Below are 16621 nucleotides of genomic sequence, written 5' to 3'. Positions count from 1 at the left end.
ACTCAATATAGATAAAAAAATAAACATAAATCAAACTAGAACTCTTCTTGGATGTGACCATAAGATAAGGATGCATTTCTGAGTCCTTTTTGATCTTCCAACTTATGTGATAAGGATGTCAACTTGTGGTAATCATGGTGGATCCTACTTCTTAAGTGCTTGGACCCCATCTTGTGGGCCTTCCTTGGTCATGTGGCCCATCCTATAATACTCTTAGATATGTAGACCTTCCTTGGTCGTGTGGGCTTGGGCCTATCTTCCAACAAAGTATTTCTCTTTTCCATAAATTCAATAATCATAGTTGACACTTTAGGACTGTGTATATCCTTTAACACTCAGACTTGACTTGTATCTAAAAAATGTACTATTAGGTTTAAATTTTAGTGTAAACACCTTTTTTGCAATTAATTGCGTTTTTAGGTGGGGAAAGAGAGGATAATTGCTAAGTATGATTCTTATACATTGCTTGCATTTCTTCATCCCTAGAAGCTTTCCACCTTGGATCTTTTGAGGCTTCTTCGTAGGTGGAAATACATGATAGATAATGATAGTTAGCTAAGTAGCAAGCACAACTCGAAGACAAATGGTGGGTGGATGTAAAATTTGCAATAGGGTGAGAGGGGTATGAATGAGTTTTTTTTTTTTTTTTTTTTTTAAGAAGGGCAATAGGTCCAATCTCATAAGGAGGTCCATACACAATAGGAGGTGGAGGAGAGTGTGTACCTTAGGAACATCAGGAGACTCCACATGTGACTGATCTATTGTAGGAGAGAGAGAAGCCTCGGGTGCTGATGTATATGGTACTATTAAATTCTAGGGTTTCACACTAGAAGGTGTAGGTTTAAGGAGGAGAAGAGAGAAGAAAGCAAGAAGAAGAGAAGAGAGGGGACGAGTGTGACAAAACTAGGGTTGTACAAAGGGAATAATGAGATCACGTATGGAGCTCTCCCTCTCACCTCTTATTGATAGTTTTTAAGGGTAAAAATCCTAATACATGAGCAAATAAAAGTATCTGAAGTTATTACATGGTTACATCTCATTAAACTCACTCAGTTAATTACATATAATGCTAATATCTTCTTTGACACTACCCCTCAAGTTGGTAAGAAAACTTCAAAGATTTTCAGATTGAAACATATCTTTGATAGAAAATATTTAGTGATGGCCTGCATAAAGATGTCTGCAAGTTGATTCTTGGATGGGATGTACTACATGGATATCACACTGGTTTGCAACTTTTCACGAACAAAGTGATAATCTATCTCAATATGCTTCATTCTTTCAAAAAATATTGGATTAGTTGCAATGTGAGTATCCGCTTGATTATCACAATGAAGTTGCATGAGTTTAGTTATATAAAAACCCAACTTAGTCATGAAGGAGTTGAGCCACAATAGTTCACTTACTGTGCATGTCGTAGAGCTATACTCAGCTTCTACACTTGACCTTGACACCATGTAACTAAACTTTTCTGCTTACCAAACTTTTCTTCTGCTTTACCTTTGTTGCTTCAGATGTTGATTTCTCTTTCTAGAAAAATTGGATTTTAATAGTTATTTTTTAGTTAGAAACTAGACTCAAATATATTTCTAATGGTATCTCATTTTCTCGATGAAAAACTAAGCAAAGAGACTGAAACATCCAATAAATTATAGAAATTGAGAAATAAGACTTAAGGAAAAACGAGAAACTCCTCTTTTTATTTTTATTTTTATTTTTATTTTTCTTCTTCTTCTTCTTCTTCTCTTTCCTTCCTTCTCCATATTTTTTTCCATATTATTCTCCTTTTATATCTCAAATCATTGCTCGCTCTGATACCATGTTTAAACTTAGGAAATTGCATGATGTATAATCACAAATATAAGAGCATTAAGAGGTGAGAAGAAGAAGAGTTGTGGAGAGAAAGTTTTAGGAAGAGAAGAGAAAGAGTAACGAATTTGGAGAAAAGAGGAGGAAAAGTAGGGTGACGGACTTGTCCAATCCCTCTTAAATTATATTTATAGATATAAAAAATACTAATATTACAAAAATACCTTTCACCCTAGTAAGAGTGAATAAGAGACATAAATCATAAATAAATTATAATAATGTCCTCTTTATAAAATGACACTTTATTTACCATCATACCACCACTGTGTGGGACTGTGGGCTTGCACCCATCTTCCACACACTTGGACGTTTGCCTTCCTTGGTAGTGTGGGCATGGGCTCATCTTCCAACAATACAATTAATCCTTTTTTCTAATGGTATTGAATTTCTTCCTATACTAGTTATTTCTCAACTTTATTTCCTAAGTTAGATGAAAGGTCTTTTTCTTCACTTTCTTCACTTGATGAAGAAGAATGGAAGGGAAATTATATTTCCATATCCACTTTCACTTGAATAAGTGAAGGTGATGATGAATAAAAGATAAAGTTCAATCTATCCCATATCGCTTTGGAACTTCCACACAATTGAATTAGAGGGAATACCGCTTTGGATAGAGCACAAAATAGCATGTACATTGCCTTAAAGTTGTCTTGAAGATGCATTTTATCTTTCTGAATCAACTCATCAGCTAATTTTGGAATAGATTCCCCATTAAGGTATTTGGTGGGAATTGTTGGAGCATTCACAATTACATACCAAATATTCGTGTCATAAGCTTGGATGAATTGGGGCATCCTCCTTTTCCATTATATGAAGTTTTGGAAATCCGAGAGAGCAGGGCAACAAGACATTTTGTTGGCCTTTTCTTGAGATGGCAAATAAGTCGTCGAACTTTTAGTATGTTGGAAGACTTGCACTGATACCAATTGGAGGCAAGGGCATGGCCTTCCTTATCTCCCTTCTCATCTTCCTCCAATTGGAGGGGGATTTGGCAATGAGAGGGTGGAAGGGTCTTCCCAAGAACCTCTCTCTCCTTATAATAATAGTATTAGGAGTATTAGTAGTAGTATCATTATTAATTGCTCATATTTAAATATTTTTATTTAAATTAATTAGTCATACATTAAATTTAACATGTGACATGTGTAGCACATTAGGACCCTTAATCAAGGTTTGATCTAGTCAAACTGAATTTGGGACATAGAAGGTAATAGGGCCAAAGTTATTCGTCTTTCTTACCATGCGGCGTCATTTTGCATCCTCCCGTCTTGCTTTCTCGTATCACGGAGAAAAACACAGAAAAGAGAAACTATAAAAAGGAGATCCGTCAGTTGCAATTAACAGGTTGGATTGCCATCTGATGGACTCTTGATTTCAATACCTGTAACGGAAATCGTTGGGGAAATACTCCGTGTTTGTACTGTCTGTTTTCTTTGGTTTTGATCGATTACATAGCGCTTGAAACTTCCGGATTCGTCACAGGCTTCTCTTATGATCGGGAGTTTTGGGTTTTGGAAGGCTTCGACGGATGAAACTGAGAATACTTGAGGAAAGCCGAGGTTTTTCGTAGACAAGTGGAAATCTGAAGGAATCTCCGGGTCTCTCATTCATTTTCTGGTCTTGCTTAGGTAGGACAACCGATTTCCGTCTCTTTATCATAGACGTGCTTTTGTTTTTTAATCTATTGGCCGATACTTTTTCGTTCTGATTCCATTGACTGAGATAGGTTTTGTTTCGAGGTTCCTGATAAGCTTTTTGTGGCTAAGCCTTATTAATGGAGATATTCGACTCTGAGAATTAGTTCTAGTTTCTGGCATAGCTTCCCTAAATATTCACTCTGTCCTCGCATGTCTTTTTGTTCTGTGAATCTGTAACAAATTCGTTGTCGGCTTCAACTTCTAGACGATTGGAAGAGGAAACCAATCGAAAAGTAGGAAGAACAGTCTGGAAACAAAGTGTTGAAATCGAAAACTTCCTTTTTTGTGCACTATTTTGTTGGGATGTGAAATGATCTTTTCTTAGCTGTCGGTGCAGATTGCTAATAATGGGTTTTCTTCTGCTTGCCTTATTTTGATTTTGGCTTTACAAAATCTGTCTAAGCGATCTGGACCGTTATGCTTTCCGGTTGATCGTGAAATATCCGTCCATCAGTTGAAACAGAAAGGAGGCAACTTGATGGAATTCACGCCACCGTCACTTTCTAGTGACGCGCACTTTTTCTATTTCTATCCAGTATATATATGGAATATATATGTACACGTCACCTTTTGAAAACTTATTTTAACGGTCTAGCTGGCTGATCACGGTCGATTGTGTGCCTTCGTGGTTCATCGCAAAAGGTGATTAATAGTATGATTCTCTGTTTAAATATTATCTTTGGAAACTGCGTTGCCGTAAGCATGTCCTCGGATAGTGGCCGCGCAATGGTGATCTTCGGTAGATATTATAATCTTGTGGAACGGCAGCTCGAAGCTCTTTCATTCTATGTCACATGGGCTTCGAGCAGAATCCGGATGAATCTCGTGTGCGCGGTGGGATTTTTTTTGTCTTATTGTAGACTTTCGTGTTTGATTCCTTGATTGATTCGGATCCGTTATCTCTTCACAGGTGGCGCGGAAGATGTGGCACGTAACAAAGGCAGTCTGGCGGGGATTCGCATTCGTGGTACATATGTAAGGTTGGTGGTCAACCTTTTTTTTTTTTCGTTCTTTGCTTACATGGTTTGGTAGGTTGAAGGTCCTGCGTAAACAGCGACTTTATTAGGGGACCTTGGTCGGAGTAGATAGTTGGAGATTACTCTGCATAATGGCTTTTGGATAAACATTTTTGGTGTTTTCATCCCCTTTGGGCTTGATATAGGCTAATTTTATGGGTTGTGTGATAAACAAGGAGGTGGAGACTTCTATTTTGTAATAATTTAGATTATCTTTAGGTTAATAAGGTTTCGACCTCAGACTTTCTGATAGTGTTGCCATCAGGATTACTATAATAATTTACATTACCCTTAAGTTAATCAGGTTCAGGAATAAGTGTGTTTCAAAAAAAACAAATTGGGCTGTAAATATAGAATATTGAGACGTAACTGTTCATATGTTTGTGCACTCAAGCATATTTTAAATGTGAAAATCACTTAAAATAGAATGAAAATAACCATTTAAAGTAAAATTATGTGTCACGGTGGCAACACTATATATATTGTGATGGCAAGCTCAACAAGGGTCACATATACCACAATGGCAACACACTGTGCTGTGCTAATGTAATAAGATGACATGACGGTTAATGTGCTGTCAAAGGACCCTGATTAGCTAAATGCGTAATAATGCAACAATGAATAGGCAATTGCCACATAAGAAAAAATATGTTATTAGATTTATGTGGGTTGTTGGTTGTGAAAAAATGACTACACTAGAAATTAGTGTTGTTGAAAAATAAATTCAGGATCGCCGAAAAAACACATATACCTCAGTTATGAAATCAGTGGTTCTGAATTCAAATTCAACAACATTAATTCAAAATCAACTGTGCCAAATTCAAAGCTGAGGTATGTGTATTAAATTTTAGTGACGCTGAATCTATTCTGATGCTAATTCTTAGTGCACCATTTCTTCATGCTCAACAGCTCACTTGATCTACTAATATATCTTTTCTTACTGTTGTAGCGGTGTGTACTTATATTGTTTCAACTGATCTGAGGGAGTTGGGAACGATGTTTTTTTCTTCTATTTTACAATTGTTTCAGATGTATGACACACATTAAAGGGAAACACATGTATTTTTTACTTAAAATTTCAGAGCCTAATTTTAAGATTTTGAATCACATCCTTTACCTATCAGCTCTATCTCTTTCTCTCAGGTGTTTGGGCAAAGAGGTTTAAGTTTAGAGCCCTTAAATCTGTCATGTTTATTAACTCTATTATGTTTGGTGGTTATGACTCATAACTTTGAACCCTTCATTTCACCTAGAGCTGATTTTAAATTTTAGCTTTTTCTTCTTTTTTTATAAATTTTATGAAGGAAAGTGACCAAAATACTAAATACTCGTATATTAATTCTATCATTATGTAATTTTTGTGGTTCCACCTCAGATTTCTTCCTGTTGGGCGGAGAAAAGTGAGTGATGAAGTCTCCTTCCCGGTTGCACAGTGATGGGAAAAGAGCCTCCCCCCTCTCCCCTCTTCCGTTGGAGGGCAGCAGATGGCGGTTCTTCTTTCCACCCCCACGTACTCTGCCCTCTCCTCCGCCTTCTTAAGAAAAACTTATATTTTTCTGTTCCAATTTCTTGGTTCTTTGATGCTTTACTTTTTGAAATATTTTAAAAACGAGTTCTTATCTTTCTTTTTTTTTTTGTTTTTTGAAAGTGTTGTCTTTTCTTTCTCTGAGCTGGGGCCAAAGCTCTCTCTCTCATATGAGGTGGCCAAGTTTGAGCTTGAAATGTTTTTTTCCAGGTTGAAAGCACCAAATAGATACCAACTACATAGAGTGCTAATTTGTCTCAAGTAAGCTGCAAAGAAGAGAGAAGATGGAGCGAGATAGGGTTGACATTGATAGTGAAGTATTATTGGAGTCGAAAGACATTGAAAGCAATGTATCAGAATTTTCAGATAAGAGTACAAGACTAAGGGAGCCTTTACTGAGGAGGAGAATGAACACTTCTTCTCAGATTGCAATTGTTGGTGCTAATGTCTGCCCTATTGAGAGCCTTGATTATGAGTAAGTCTTTACTTTCTGCACCATATCTTTTTTTGCTATATTTTCTTTTAAAACTTGAATGACAATTGGAAGCACATTCCATGTTCTGCCAATCATTTGGCAGACACTCAGGCTAAGAGGGGTACTTCCCTCCAACACCTTGTTGTGGAGGAAGGCCCGTCTAGCTAGGTTTGTTTGTACTTTACTCTATCTTTTAATAGATTATACACCACATTTCAAAAAAAAAAAACCTGGATGACAATGACTTCTTCTGGAATCCCCTGTTTGGCTCTCTTTTCTAAGATCATGTTTTACTGCACTAGATCAGGACAAATGTGTAAGCTTAATTTGTAAGTATTTGTAAAAAATTGTCAATGACTAATTGTGTTATGAGATTAATGTATCTTTATTTAAAGTTTAGTTAATTTTTAATATCATATATTATAGGATCGTGGAAAACGATTTATTCAAGCAGGACTGGAGATCAAGAAAGAAGGTTCAGATATATCAGTATGTTGTCCTCAAGTGGACTCTTGCACTCCTCATAGGATTGGCTACAGGACTTGTTGGCTTCTTCAATAACCTCGCGGTGGAGAACATAGCTGGATTTAAGTTGCTGCTTACTAATGGTCTCATGCTCAAGGAAAGGTTAGACCAACTTCAATCCATTGCTTCACTTCCTCACATATTATATTTGGGGCAATTTAATTTCATAGTCGCTCTAAAGATACTCCATGGATGTTTTAGTAGTCAAATTCTAGTTTCGACACCAAAGAGATCTTTTCTGTGTGGTACATCTCCATCCTGGTTTGGCCACCAGTTGGAATAGTCATTTGCTTGTCTCTTCTTTCCTCCGCATGTTTTCTCGTTGAACAGAAATAGGTTGGCATGGGTAAATATTTTTCTCCTTTTTTTTTCCAATTTTTATTTTGTTGTGGAAAAATCAGCTATACCTATTTATTCTAGTATTATTCAAAATTTAGGTTCTGTACTTGAAATGCAGTGCCAGACTGCTAATATTGTTTTGCTGGTTGTATTCAGAAGGTTGCCACAGCTACTGGCAGCCTCCTGTATGCCTATTTATTGTAGTATTATTAGGAATTTGGGTTCTGTACATGAAAACACGTATGGCATTCTGTCTGTGAAACATGTCTTTTGTAATACCAAGGCATTCCATCCGAGAATTTATGTTTCTACTATTATAATTTTTTTTTGAAAACAATGGAAAAGTTACCTGTATCCTCTCCAACCTCAAAATTCCAGTGGAGCGCTGCAAGGGAAAGGAAAGGTGACAAAAGGTTCACCCAGCAAGTGGCTTAAGAGAAGCAAGAATGCTTCATTGCATTCACTTCCTGAATCCATTCAAAGTCAAAAAGATCAGAATGTTGAGGAGACTAGGGAGAGTGTTGGATTTTGCAGTGTGTTTTCACACCATGATTAATGACAAGGAGAAAGGTCTAGGAGTTGCCGCAAAAAGGAAGGATAAAAAATGATTGTTATTTCTTGGAATGTCAGAGGAGTTGGTAATTTCAAAAAGAGGGCAGCTCTTCGGACTCTCTTGGAATCGAAGAAGGCTAAATTAATATTCCTTCAAGAAATTAAGTTTCAAACAATCACTGGTTTTGTTGTCCATAATCTGTGCTCTATCCCTCAGCCAGGTTGGCTGACTCGTGATGCTTGTGGATTTGTAGGTGGCATCTTAGTCATTTGCAGCAAGGCTATTCAGGATATGTGGGATCATAAAGCGGGTGATTTTTCAATCATTACCAAATTCAGGATAAAGAGGCTGACTTGATATGGTATTTGAGAGTAGTTTATGGGTTGTATGGCTGTAGATGATGCTCTGATTTTTGGAAGAGTTTTCTCAAGCTATTGATGCTTGGCACTTTCCCTGGCTTTTGGATGGGGACTTCAATTTAATCCGTTTTTGTAGTGAAAAATCTCCTCCTACCCCTCGCATCACCTCTTTCCATGAGAGGTTTTCATGTGTTGTTGGTGCTTAGGAACTGTAAGAAATTCCCACATCTGGCAAGTCCTACACTTGAAGCCATATGCAACGGAACCAAGTTCTGTCCAGACTTGATTACTTCCTTGTCATTAACAAAATCTATATCGAAGCATTGAGCTTGGTCCTGGGTATTTTTTTTTCAGATGTCCTGTTCTTTTGGATACCAAGTCAAGTATGTGGGGGAGGAAACAATTTCAGTTTGAAAATGCTTAGTTAGAGAACAAGGATTGTTGTAGGATCATGGAGTCGTGGTGGAATGAAATCGAAGCAGAAGGTTTAAGTGGCGGCATTGGTGCGACGAAGCTCAAGATTTTGAAAAGTAAGCTCAAGCAATGGTCTAAAACCACTCATGCATCCCTCTCTACACAAAAGGAAGCTCAGCACCCCCAAGTTGAGTCTCTGGAACTCCTCGAGAAAGCTAGATCACTCTCTTCATTTGAATTTTCAGATAGGATTGCTGCTTCAGCTAGACTTCATTATTTAATTAATTATGATAGAATTAAATAGAAGTAGCTAGTCCGATACCGTTGGCTGAAAGAAGGGCATTCCCAACAAAGGATTTCAAATACCTATTTCTTTTAGTCCATTGCATCAGCTTGTCATGGTCTTACAGAATCAACTCTCTCCAAATTGGAGGAGAGCTAACTTCTGATGGATCTACTATCACTAGCAAAATTTTGAGTTTCTATCTAGGTCTGTACAAGGAAGAAAGCCATAGCTATCCTATGCTCTCTCATCTTCACTTGAAGCAATTGACCAAAACTCAGAGAGATGGGCTCGAGCTGCGTTTCTTGATGAAAGAAATGGAGTATGTTGTGATTCAAATGCCCCTTGACAAAGGCCTATAACATAATCGGTTCAATGGTGAATTTTTTTGAGCTGCATGATGTTTTATTGCTGAAATGGCATAACTTATTGGAATTCTGGAGCATCCTTTATTTCTCTTGTGTCGAAAGAGGGAAATGTTGAGAAGGTATCAGATTTTCAGCCTACCAGCCTAATTTTAGGTCCATAAAGATCATTTGTAGAGAGTATTGGCACCTAGACTCAAGTTGGCTTTACCCCAAATTATTAGTAAGGAGCAGAGTTCTTTTATGAAGGGAGGCTCATCTTGGATGCAGCAATGGAAGTTGATGAGCTAGTGGACTTTTTTAATTGTAGCACCTGCCCTCAAATCATGCTGAAGCTCTATTTGAGAAGGCTTTTTATTGGATATCCTGGAGCTACATTGATTCTCTACTTCTTGGCATGGGGTTTGCAGATAAATGAAGAAAGAAGTTGGATTCAGAGTTGTATCTCATCAGCTCTGTATCAGTTGTAGTCAATGGGAGCATCTGTGGCTATTTCGATAGCATAAGGGGTTTTCATTAGGGTGACCCTATTTCACTGCGCTTGTTTAATATTGTGTAGAGGGTCTTACAAGTCTCTTTCGATTGGTGAGGAACATAAACTGGTTTGAGACACTTTTTTCAAATGGTAGGCTCAATAACCTAATAGTTCAGTTTGTTGATGACACGTGAGGGCTCAATGGTGCTTATTTTTTGTATTAAGCCATGCTCTATATTCAAATTGGTTTCTGGGCTAAAAATTAACTGGCTCAAGACCACTCTCTATGGCTTTTATATCCATCAATCTGCCATTGACTTTATGGCTGCTCAGCTGGGTTGCTCTTCCTGTAATCTACTTGGGTTTACCACTGTTCATGGGAAGATTAGGCAAATATCTCTGGAATCCAATTCTTGTGAAGCTAAATACTCAGCTTTCCACATGGAAAGGTACACTTGTGTCTGAAGCGGGGAGGCCAACCCATATTCAGTTTAGCTTCATGGGTACACCCACATATTATCTCTTTTTCCTGTACTGCTCGATTAGTGTGGCTAACCTTATTGAAAAATTGATGACGAGTTTCTTATGGAAGGAGTCTTCTGATCAGTTTAAACACTATCTAGTTAAGTGGGATGATGTTTGCAGGCCTAAGAATAATGGTGGATTGGGAATCTGAAAATCAGAGACTCGGATAAGTTCTGGAAGATGAATGTTCACTCTTCTTTTCCTTGGGTCCCATTTGTTACTATAAACCACTTGTGCTCTGGTGGCTAGGTGGTGGTCGATCAAGTAAGTTCTCTACAGTGTGGAGGTACATTTATCATACATATACCCACTTTTCTCCTTGTATTCGTTTATCTGCGGGAAACGGGAGAAAGATCTGCTTCTGGTCAGGCCTTTGAATCAAGGATGCACATCTGAAAAATATTTATCCGCGATTGTATTGTTTGGTGAGAAGTAATGTCATTTCTCACATTATGGTGAATTGTAGTCTCCAGAGCATTAATTGGAATTCCTACATCAGGCGGGAATTCAATGATGCTGAAGCCATTGAGGTCTAATAGTCTTTGAGGTCTAATAGTCTAATTAAAGACTTGGAAGAAGCTCATTTTAAAAGTCATCAATAGGATAAGCTGAGATGGCACTGCTCTGCTGATGGTGCCTTTTCGGTTGCATCCTGCTTTGAGAAATTAACCATGAGACCTCATGCTGATTGCTCTGCCACTATTGCTTGGTCCCTCTCTAGCTCACCTAAACTCCAGTTTTTTGTGTGGACTGTTCTCTATGGTAAAATTCTGACTAGGGACAATCTCATCAAGAGGGGTTCAATTTTGCCTAGCAGCTTGTGTTTACTGTGTGGCCAAGTTAATGAATCTATTAAGCACCTGCTCCTTCATTACAAATTTTCTTGGCACATTTAGAGCTTCTTCATCTGCCTCTTCAACCTCCTATTTTGTGCTTCATGTACTTCTAATGGATTCTTTTCTCTTTGCTCCAGGAACCTGTTTCCATTGCTGGGTTTTATTATGCTCAAAGTGTGCCTTGCCTTGTCCTGTGGGGGGTTTGGGGGGCAGAGAAATCAAAGATGCTTTAGATAATTCTCCTCGCCTTGGACTATTGTTACTGAGAAGACTTTATCCTATCTAATTTCTAGGATGTGCTCCTTAATGTCTTTGAGGAACTTAAGGGTAGGTTAATAAAAAACAGTGGGTGTCAAGTTGCCAGTCTTTCCCATTCTAAGTGCCTGGTCCTGGTTGAGTGGAGTCCGCCTCAAAGTGACCTTATCAAGCTTAATTTTGATGGATCATCCTGAGAATCTTGGGCTTTCAGGTTCTAGTGCTAATGGTGCTTTTCACGCCTCTTTGGCTGGTCCTCTTGGCATTTCTGATTCTTCCATCGTGGAGCGTCAAGCTTTAAGGCATGAATTAAGAATTTTTAGAGATTGTTTTTTCTTGAAGGCTTCATGTTGAAGGCGATTCTAGAAATGTCATTGGCTGGTGCATGGGCAACAGGGGAGCCCTTGGCCACTATGAGAGTGTTTTTTTGAAATTCAAGATTTCTCTGAAGATTTTGTTTGTATTTGGCCACAGCATTTCTCAAAAAAATAATTGCTTTTAGTGTTTTGGATATGTTTGTATTGTTTATGAGGATCTGGGACATTGTACCTATTGGATTTCTACTCTTATATCCTTGTTTGTGCCATTTGGTGTGCAGTGAGACAGTAGAGATAAAACTTTGGTATCAACTGCTCCAGATAATACCTTACAAAATATACATGTGCATAAACACTTGGACAGAGAGAAGTTTCGTGTTAGAAGTGATGTTTGCGATGTTTGTCTCCAGTGCAGGTACTATGAGGCATTCATAACATATGCTGGTTGCAATGTCCTTTTGGCGGCTTGTGCTGCAGCACTTTGTGCTTATATTGCTCCTGCAGCTGCTGGATCTGGTATACCTGAAGTGAAAGCATACCTAAATGGTGTAGATTCTCATTCCATACTGGCTCCTAGCACCCTCTTTGTTAAGGTGGGTACTTATACTCTTTTTAGAGATGGTGAAAAGGAGTACTTTTTGTTGATTAGGAAAATGTCTAGGTTGTGTTTGTTGGATAGAGAATAGTTGACTGGACTCTAAATGTCTAGAAGTTTAAATTATTACTTACTACTTTTCAAGAAACAGAAATGTATATTGAGTTGGTCCTTTACTCCTAATATATTATCGAATAAATTTGTTGGGCAGTAGTTGCTAGTTATATGTTCAAGTTGAAAATTAGATTGTATGAGAAAAATGGTATCATCATTGGCCTGTCATTTTCTATTTCATGTTGCTAATAGAGACAACAATCCTCAAGCCTGGAATCCTCAAATTGAAAATAAGGATTACTAAGTGTACAAGCATGCACCTGCATTTCCATGTCTGAAATAGTGAGTATTTACCTGACCTTCATGTTGTTCTAACTCAGGAACTAACACTCAGAAACTTTATTGCTGAGTTGTAGGTCACTTTACCTAATTCAGACATAGTTAATTAAATTCAAGGTAATGCTTTCAAGCATTGTTAAGCTCTAGGCTTTGATCACTGTGAAAGTAAAGAAACATAAACAGGGAGCTACCAAAGCTATGTAATTGTCTAGTGGCTGGATTACCCAAGTATGTTGATTACATATGATGTACAATGCACAGATTTTTGGCTCTGTTTTGGGAGTTTCAGCTGGATTTGTTTTGGGAAAGGAAGGACCCATGCTACACACAGGAGCATGCATTGCCTCTTTACTTGGGCAAGGTGGGTCTCGCAAATACCATTTTACGTGGACATGGCTCAGATACTTTAAAAATGATAGAGATCGTCGAGATTTAATTACTTGTGGAGCTGCAGCTGGTGTTGCCGCTGCTTTCCGGGCACCAGTTGGTGGTGTCCTCATGGCTCTGGAAGAAGTTGCTTCTTGGTGAGTCTTCTGTGTTTTTTTTTTACCTATGCATTTATTTCCAATGCTACCAGTTCAGAGGTGATTTCACAATACCTAAGCGGAGTATATATAATTTAGTATACTTTCACACACCTAAAGATGCAAAAAAAAAAAAAAAAAAGATGGGTTTCTAAACCGTCTGTCTCGAATGAAGGGTTGGTTGTTTGTCTGCCTCCTGCATGTATACATGCATCTTTGATAACTAATGTAACATAACATCTCTTGTGTATGGAGGTGTATTGATTTATGTTTGATGCATCCTCAGTTATGATCTCACTAAAGGGATTTCCATTCAAATCTATCTAGACCAGGATCCATTCTGAACGTTGTGGATTGGTATCTTAGTACTCCAGAGACCAATCTGATCCATACATTACTCAGTACTACTCAACTTCTTGGTTTAAATCACCAATTTATATACTTTTTTTTCTAGGTGGCGAAGTGCTCTTCTTTGGAGAACATTTTTTACAACTGCTGTAGTTGCTGTTGTATTAAGAGGTTTCATAGAGTATTGCCGAAGCGGAAAATGTGGGCTATTTGGAGAGGGAGGTCTAATTATGTTTGATGTGAGTTCTGCTATCTCCACATATGGCACACCTGATCTTGTAGCTGTCATACTCATTGGGGTTATTGGAGGAGTTTTTGGTGGGCTCTACAACTTCCTCATAGAGAAGACCCTTCGCACTTACAGCATTATCAATGAGTAAATCACACATCTTTATCCTGTGGATATTTTTTTCTGTGCTTATTTATTTCTCAATTTGTCATAGGTAATGGCTACCTGGGTATTCATTACCGAACTCCTTAAAATTTAGGTTGTAGCTGCTTGGCTTGTTTTTCTGCATACTTGTTTTGAGGAAGAAACCCAACATGGGATACGATTTTTTATACTTTTTGTCCAAGCATGCATGGTTTAAGATCCTGAAGCTTAACTTTTGCAGGAAAGGAGCACCATTCAAGATTCTTCTCACAGTCAGCATATCCCTTCTCACCTCTTGTTGCTTCTTTGGTCTACCCTGGCTGGTCAACTGCACCCCTTGTCCTGAAGGCTTGAAAGATCAGTGCCCTACCATAGGGCGCTCAGGGAACTTCAAAAACTTCCAGTGCCCCAAAGGCCACTACAATGACCTTGCCTCTCTGTTTCTCAATACTAATGATGATGCTATTCGAAACCTATTCAGCTCAGGAACTGCTTCTGAATTTTATTTGTCCTCACTTCTAATATTCTTTATTGCTGTGTTCTGCCTCGGAATTGTTACTTATGGTATTGCTGTTCCCTCTGGACTCTTCATCCCTGTCATCCTTGCTGGAGCCTCGTATGGTCGCATTGTGGGGAGGCTTCTGAGTCCTATCTCTCATCTTGATGTTGGTCTCTTTGCTCTCCTGGGTTCAGCATCTTTCCTTGGGGGAACCATGAGGATGACTGTTTCTGTTTGTGTGATACTTCTTGAACTCACAAATGACCTTTTGATGCTTCCCTTGGTTATGCTAGTTCTCCTCATATCAAAGACAGTAGCTGACTGTTTCAACAGAGGAGTTTATGATCAGATTGTGAAAATGAAGGGCTTGCCTTACATGGAGGCTCACGCTGAACCTTACATGAGGCAGTTGATAGTGAGGGATGTGGTGACAGGTCCTGTAGTTCATTTCTCAGGTGTTGAAAAGGTGGCTAACATATTGCAAGCACTAAGGACGACAGGTCATAATGGGTTTCCTGTGGTAGACGAGCCACCTTTTTCAGATGAACCAGAGCTTTGTGGACTGGTCTTGAGGTCTCATCTTTTGGTTTTGCTCAAAGGAAAGTTGTTCTCAAAAGATAGAGCATGCTCTGAGCGGGAGATCCTGAAGAAATTTGGCACTTTTGATTTTGCAAAGGCAGGTTCAGGTAAGGGGCCGAAGTTGGAGGATTTGGATATTAAGGAAGATGAGATGGAGATGTATGTGGATCTTCATCCAATCTTAAATGCTTCGCCTTACACAGTGGTGGAGACTATGTCTCTTGCTAAGGCTGCTTTGCTTTTCCGGGCACTTGGGCTTAGACACCTTCTGGTGGTACCGAAGACCACTGGGGTACTCTCTTTCTCTCTCTCACACTCTCTCTATCTTTCTCTCTCTCTCTCTCTCTCTCTGTCTCTCTCTCTCTCTCTCTCTCTCACACACACACACACACACACACACATACATGCATTTGTTGTTCAAGATAATGGAATGAGAATTACTTTTCACAGACAAGATATTTGACCTGATATTTAGTGCAATCATAGGTTTTCATTATGCTGTGATGATCTTTACCCAGAAAGTAAAAATATATTTTCTTTAAGTTTTGATGGATGGGATGGAGATCTTCCTATTTTTCTTTTAGGAAAGTGTAGCCGAAGTTGGGTATTCAATACCTTTCATGTGGCCTTAGTTTCTGCTCCCCATAAGCGTCCAATTATTAGATATATGGATAAATCCCATTATTGCATGAATAAACCTCACATTCAAACTTTGTTAGTGATGATATTGTGAACTTATGACATGCATTAACTGCCAATGATCTTTTTATCTTGCAGAGGCCTCCAGTTGCAGGAATTCTCACGAGGCATGATTTCATGTCTGAGCACATCCTGGAATTGTATCCTCATTTCAGACGCCTGCACAAATGATCATTTTCCACCACCTCCAAGGTCTTCAATACCCAGAATCTTGAGACAAGGCTTCATTGCACATCCTGAGGTTCAAACTCCACAGGGTCTTATGAAGCTCTCTTTCATATTTATCCTGTATTTGGTGTATGAATTTATGAGCTTTCATAATGCATAATAACTCTGAGAACATATATTTGAAGCTCATGAAGATTCGTTCCTACTATCGAACCGCCTGTTCTTATACAAATAAAACCAGTGAATTCTTCGATATGGCTGCTTGAAAGGCAAGTGTTCTTCCACCTTGGTTTTCATGTTTGAGCTGGGTAACCCCGCCATTGATCTGCTACTGAGTACTGCAACATCACCCACAAACTGGCCGGTGATCTGAAAACCAAGCTAGAGAAGCTCAAAATCTTTATAAGAGTTGATCTGCTCCCGATGACTCATAATGAACATGGCAGGTGTACAACTAGAAGAAAGCTGCGATCAGTCTCATTCTCAGCATGACCCTTATCCATGACAAATGCATATCCGTGACAAGTTACTTGGCAGTAAAAGGTGGGTTGAGTCCATGCTTACAGTCTTGTAGGGTCTGTTTGAAACCCTAAGAAAAGAATATGAAAATTTGAC

At 38.6% G+C, this 16621-nt stretch overlaps 1 protein-coding gene across 5 annotated transcripts; it reads left to right on the top strand.

Annotated features, from left to right (window-relative positions):
- The first annotated feature begins 3151 nt into the window (after positions 1-3151).
- Positions 3152-16621, top strand: LOC137950231 (chloride channel protein CLC-c-like). Of its 5 annotated transcripts, XM_068796617.1 has the most exons (11): positions 3152-3213; positions 3352-3497; positions 4477-4546; positions 5958-6092; positions 6318-6582; positions 7009-7209; positions 12244-12421; positions 13078-13340; positions 13795-14064; positions 14303-15431; positions 15917-16621. In XM_068796617.1, the coding sequence occupies exons 5-11, from the start codon at positions 6392-6394 to the stop codon at positions 16007-16009; spliced, it is 2325 nt and encodes a 774-aa protein (XP_068652718.1). In that variant the 5' UTR covers positions 3152-3213; positions 3352-3497; positions 4477-4546; positions 5958-6092; positions 6318-6391; the 3' UTR covers positions 16010-16621. The 5 variants fall into 5 exon arrangements, with proteins under 5 accessions (XP_068652718.1, XP_068652717.1, XP_068652721.1 ...); XM_068796616.1 differs by having other exon boundaries at positions 3175-3497; XM_068796619.1 differs by lacking the exons at positions 3152-3213; positions 3352-3497 and adding an exon at positions 4190-4208.

This window comes from Aristolochia californica, unplaced genomic scaffold (genome assembly GCF_029961685.1).
Source record: "Aristolochia californica isolate CCGP_79_NKW_82.1479 unplaced genomic scaffold, dmAriCali1.0.hap1 SCAF_14, whole genome shotgun sequence".
NCBI lineage: Eukaryota > Viridiplantae > Streptophyta > Magnoliopsida > Piperales > Aristolochiaceae > Aristolochia > Aristolochia californica.
This window is presented reverse-complemented; position numbering and strand designations above follow the sequence as displayed.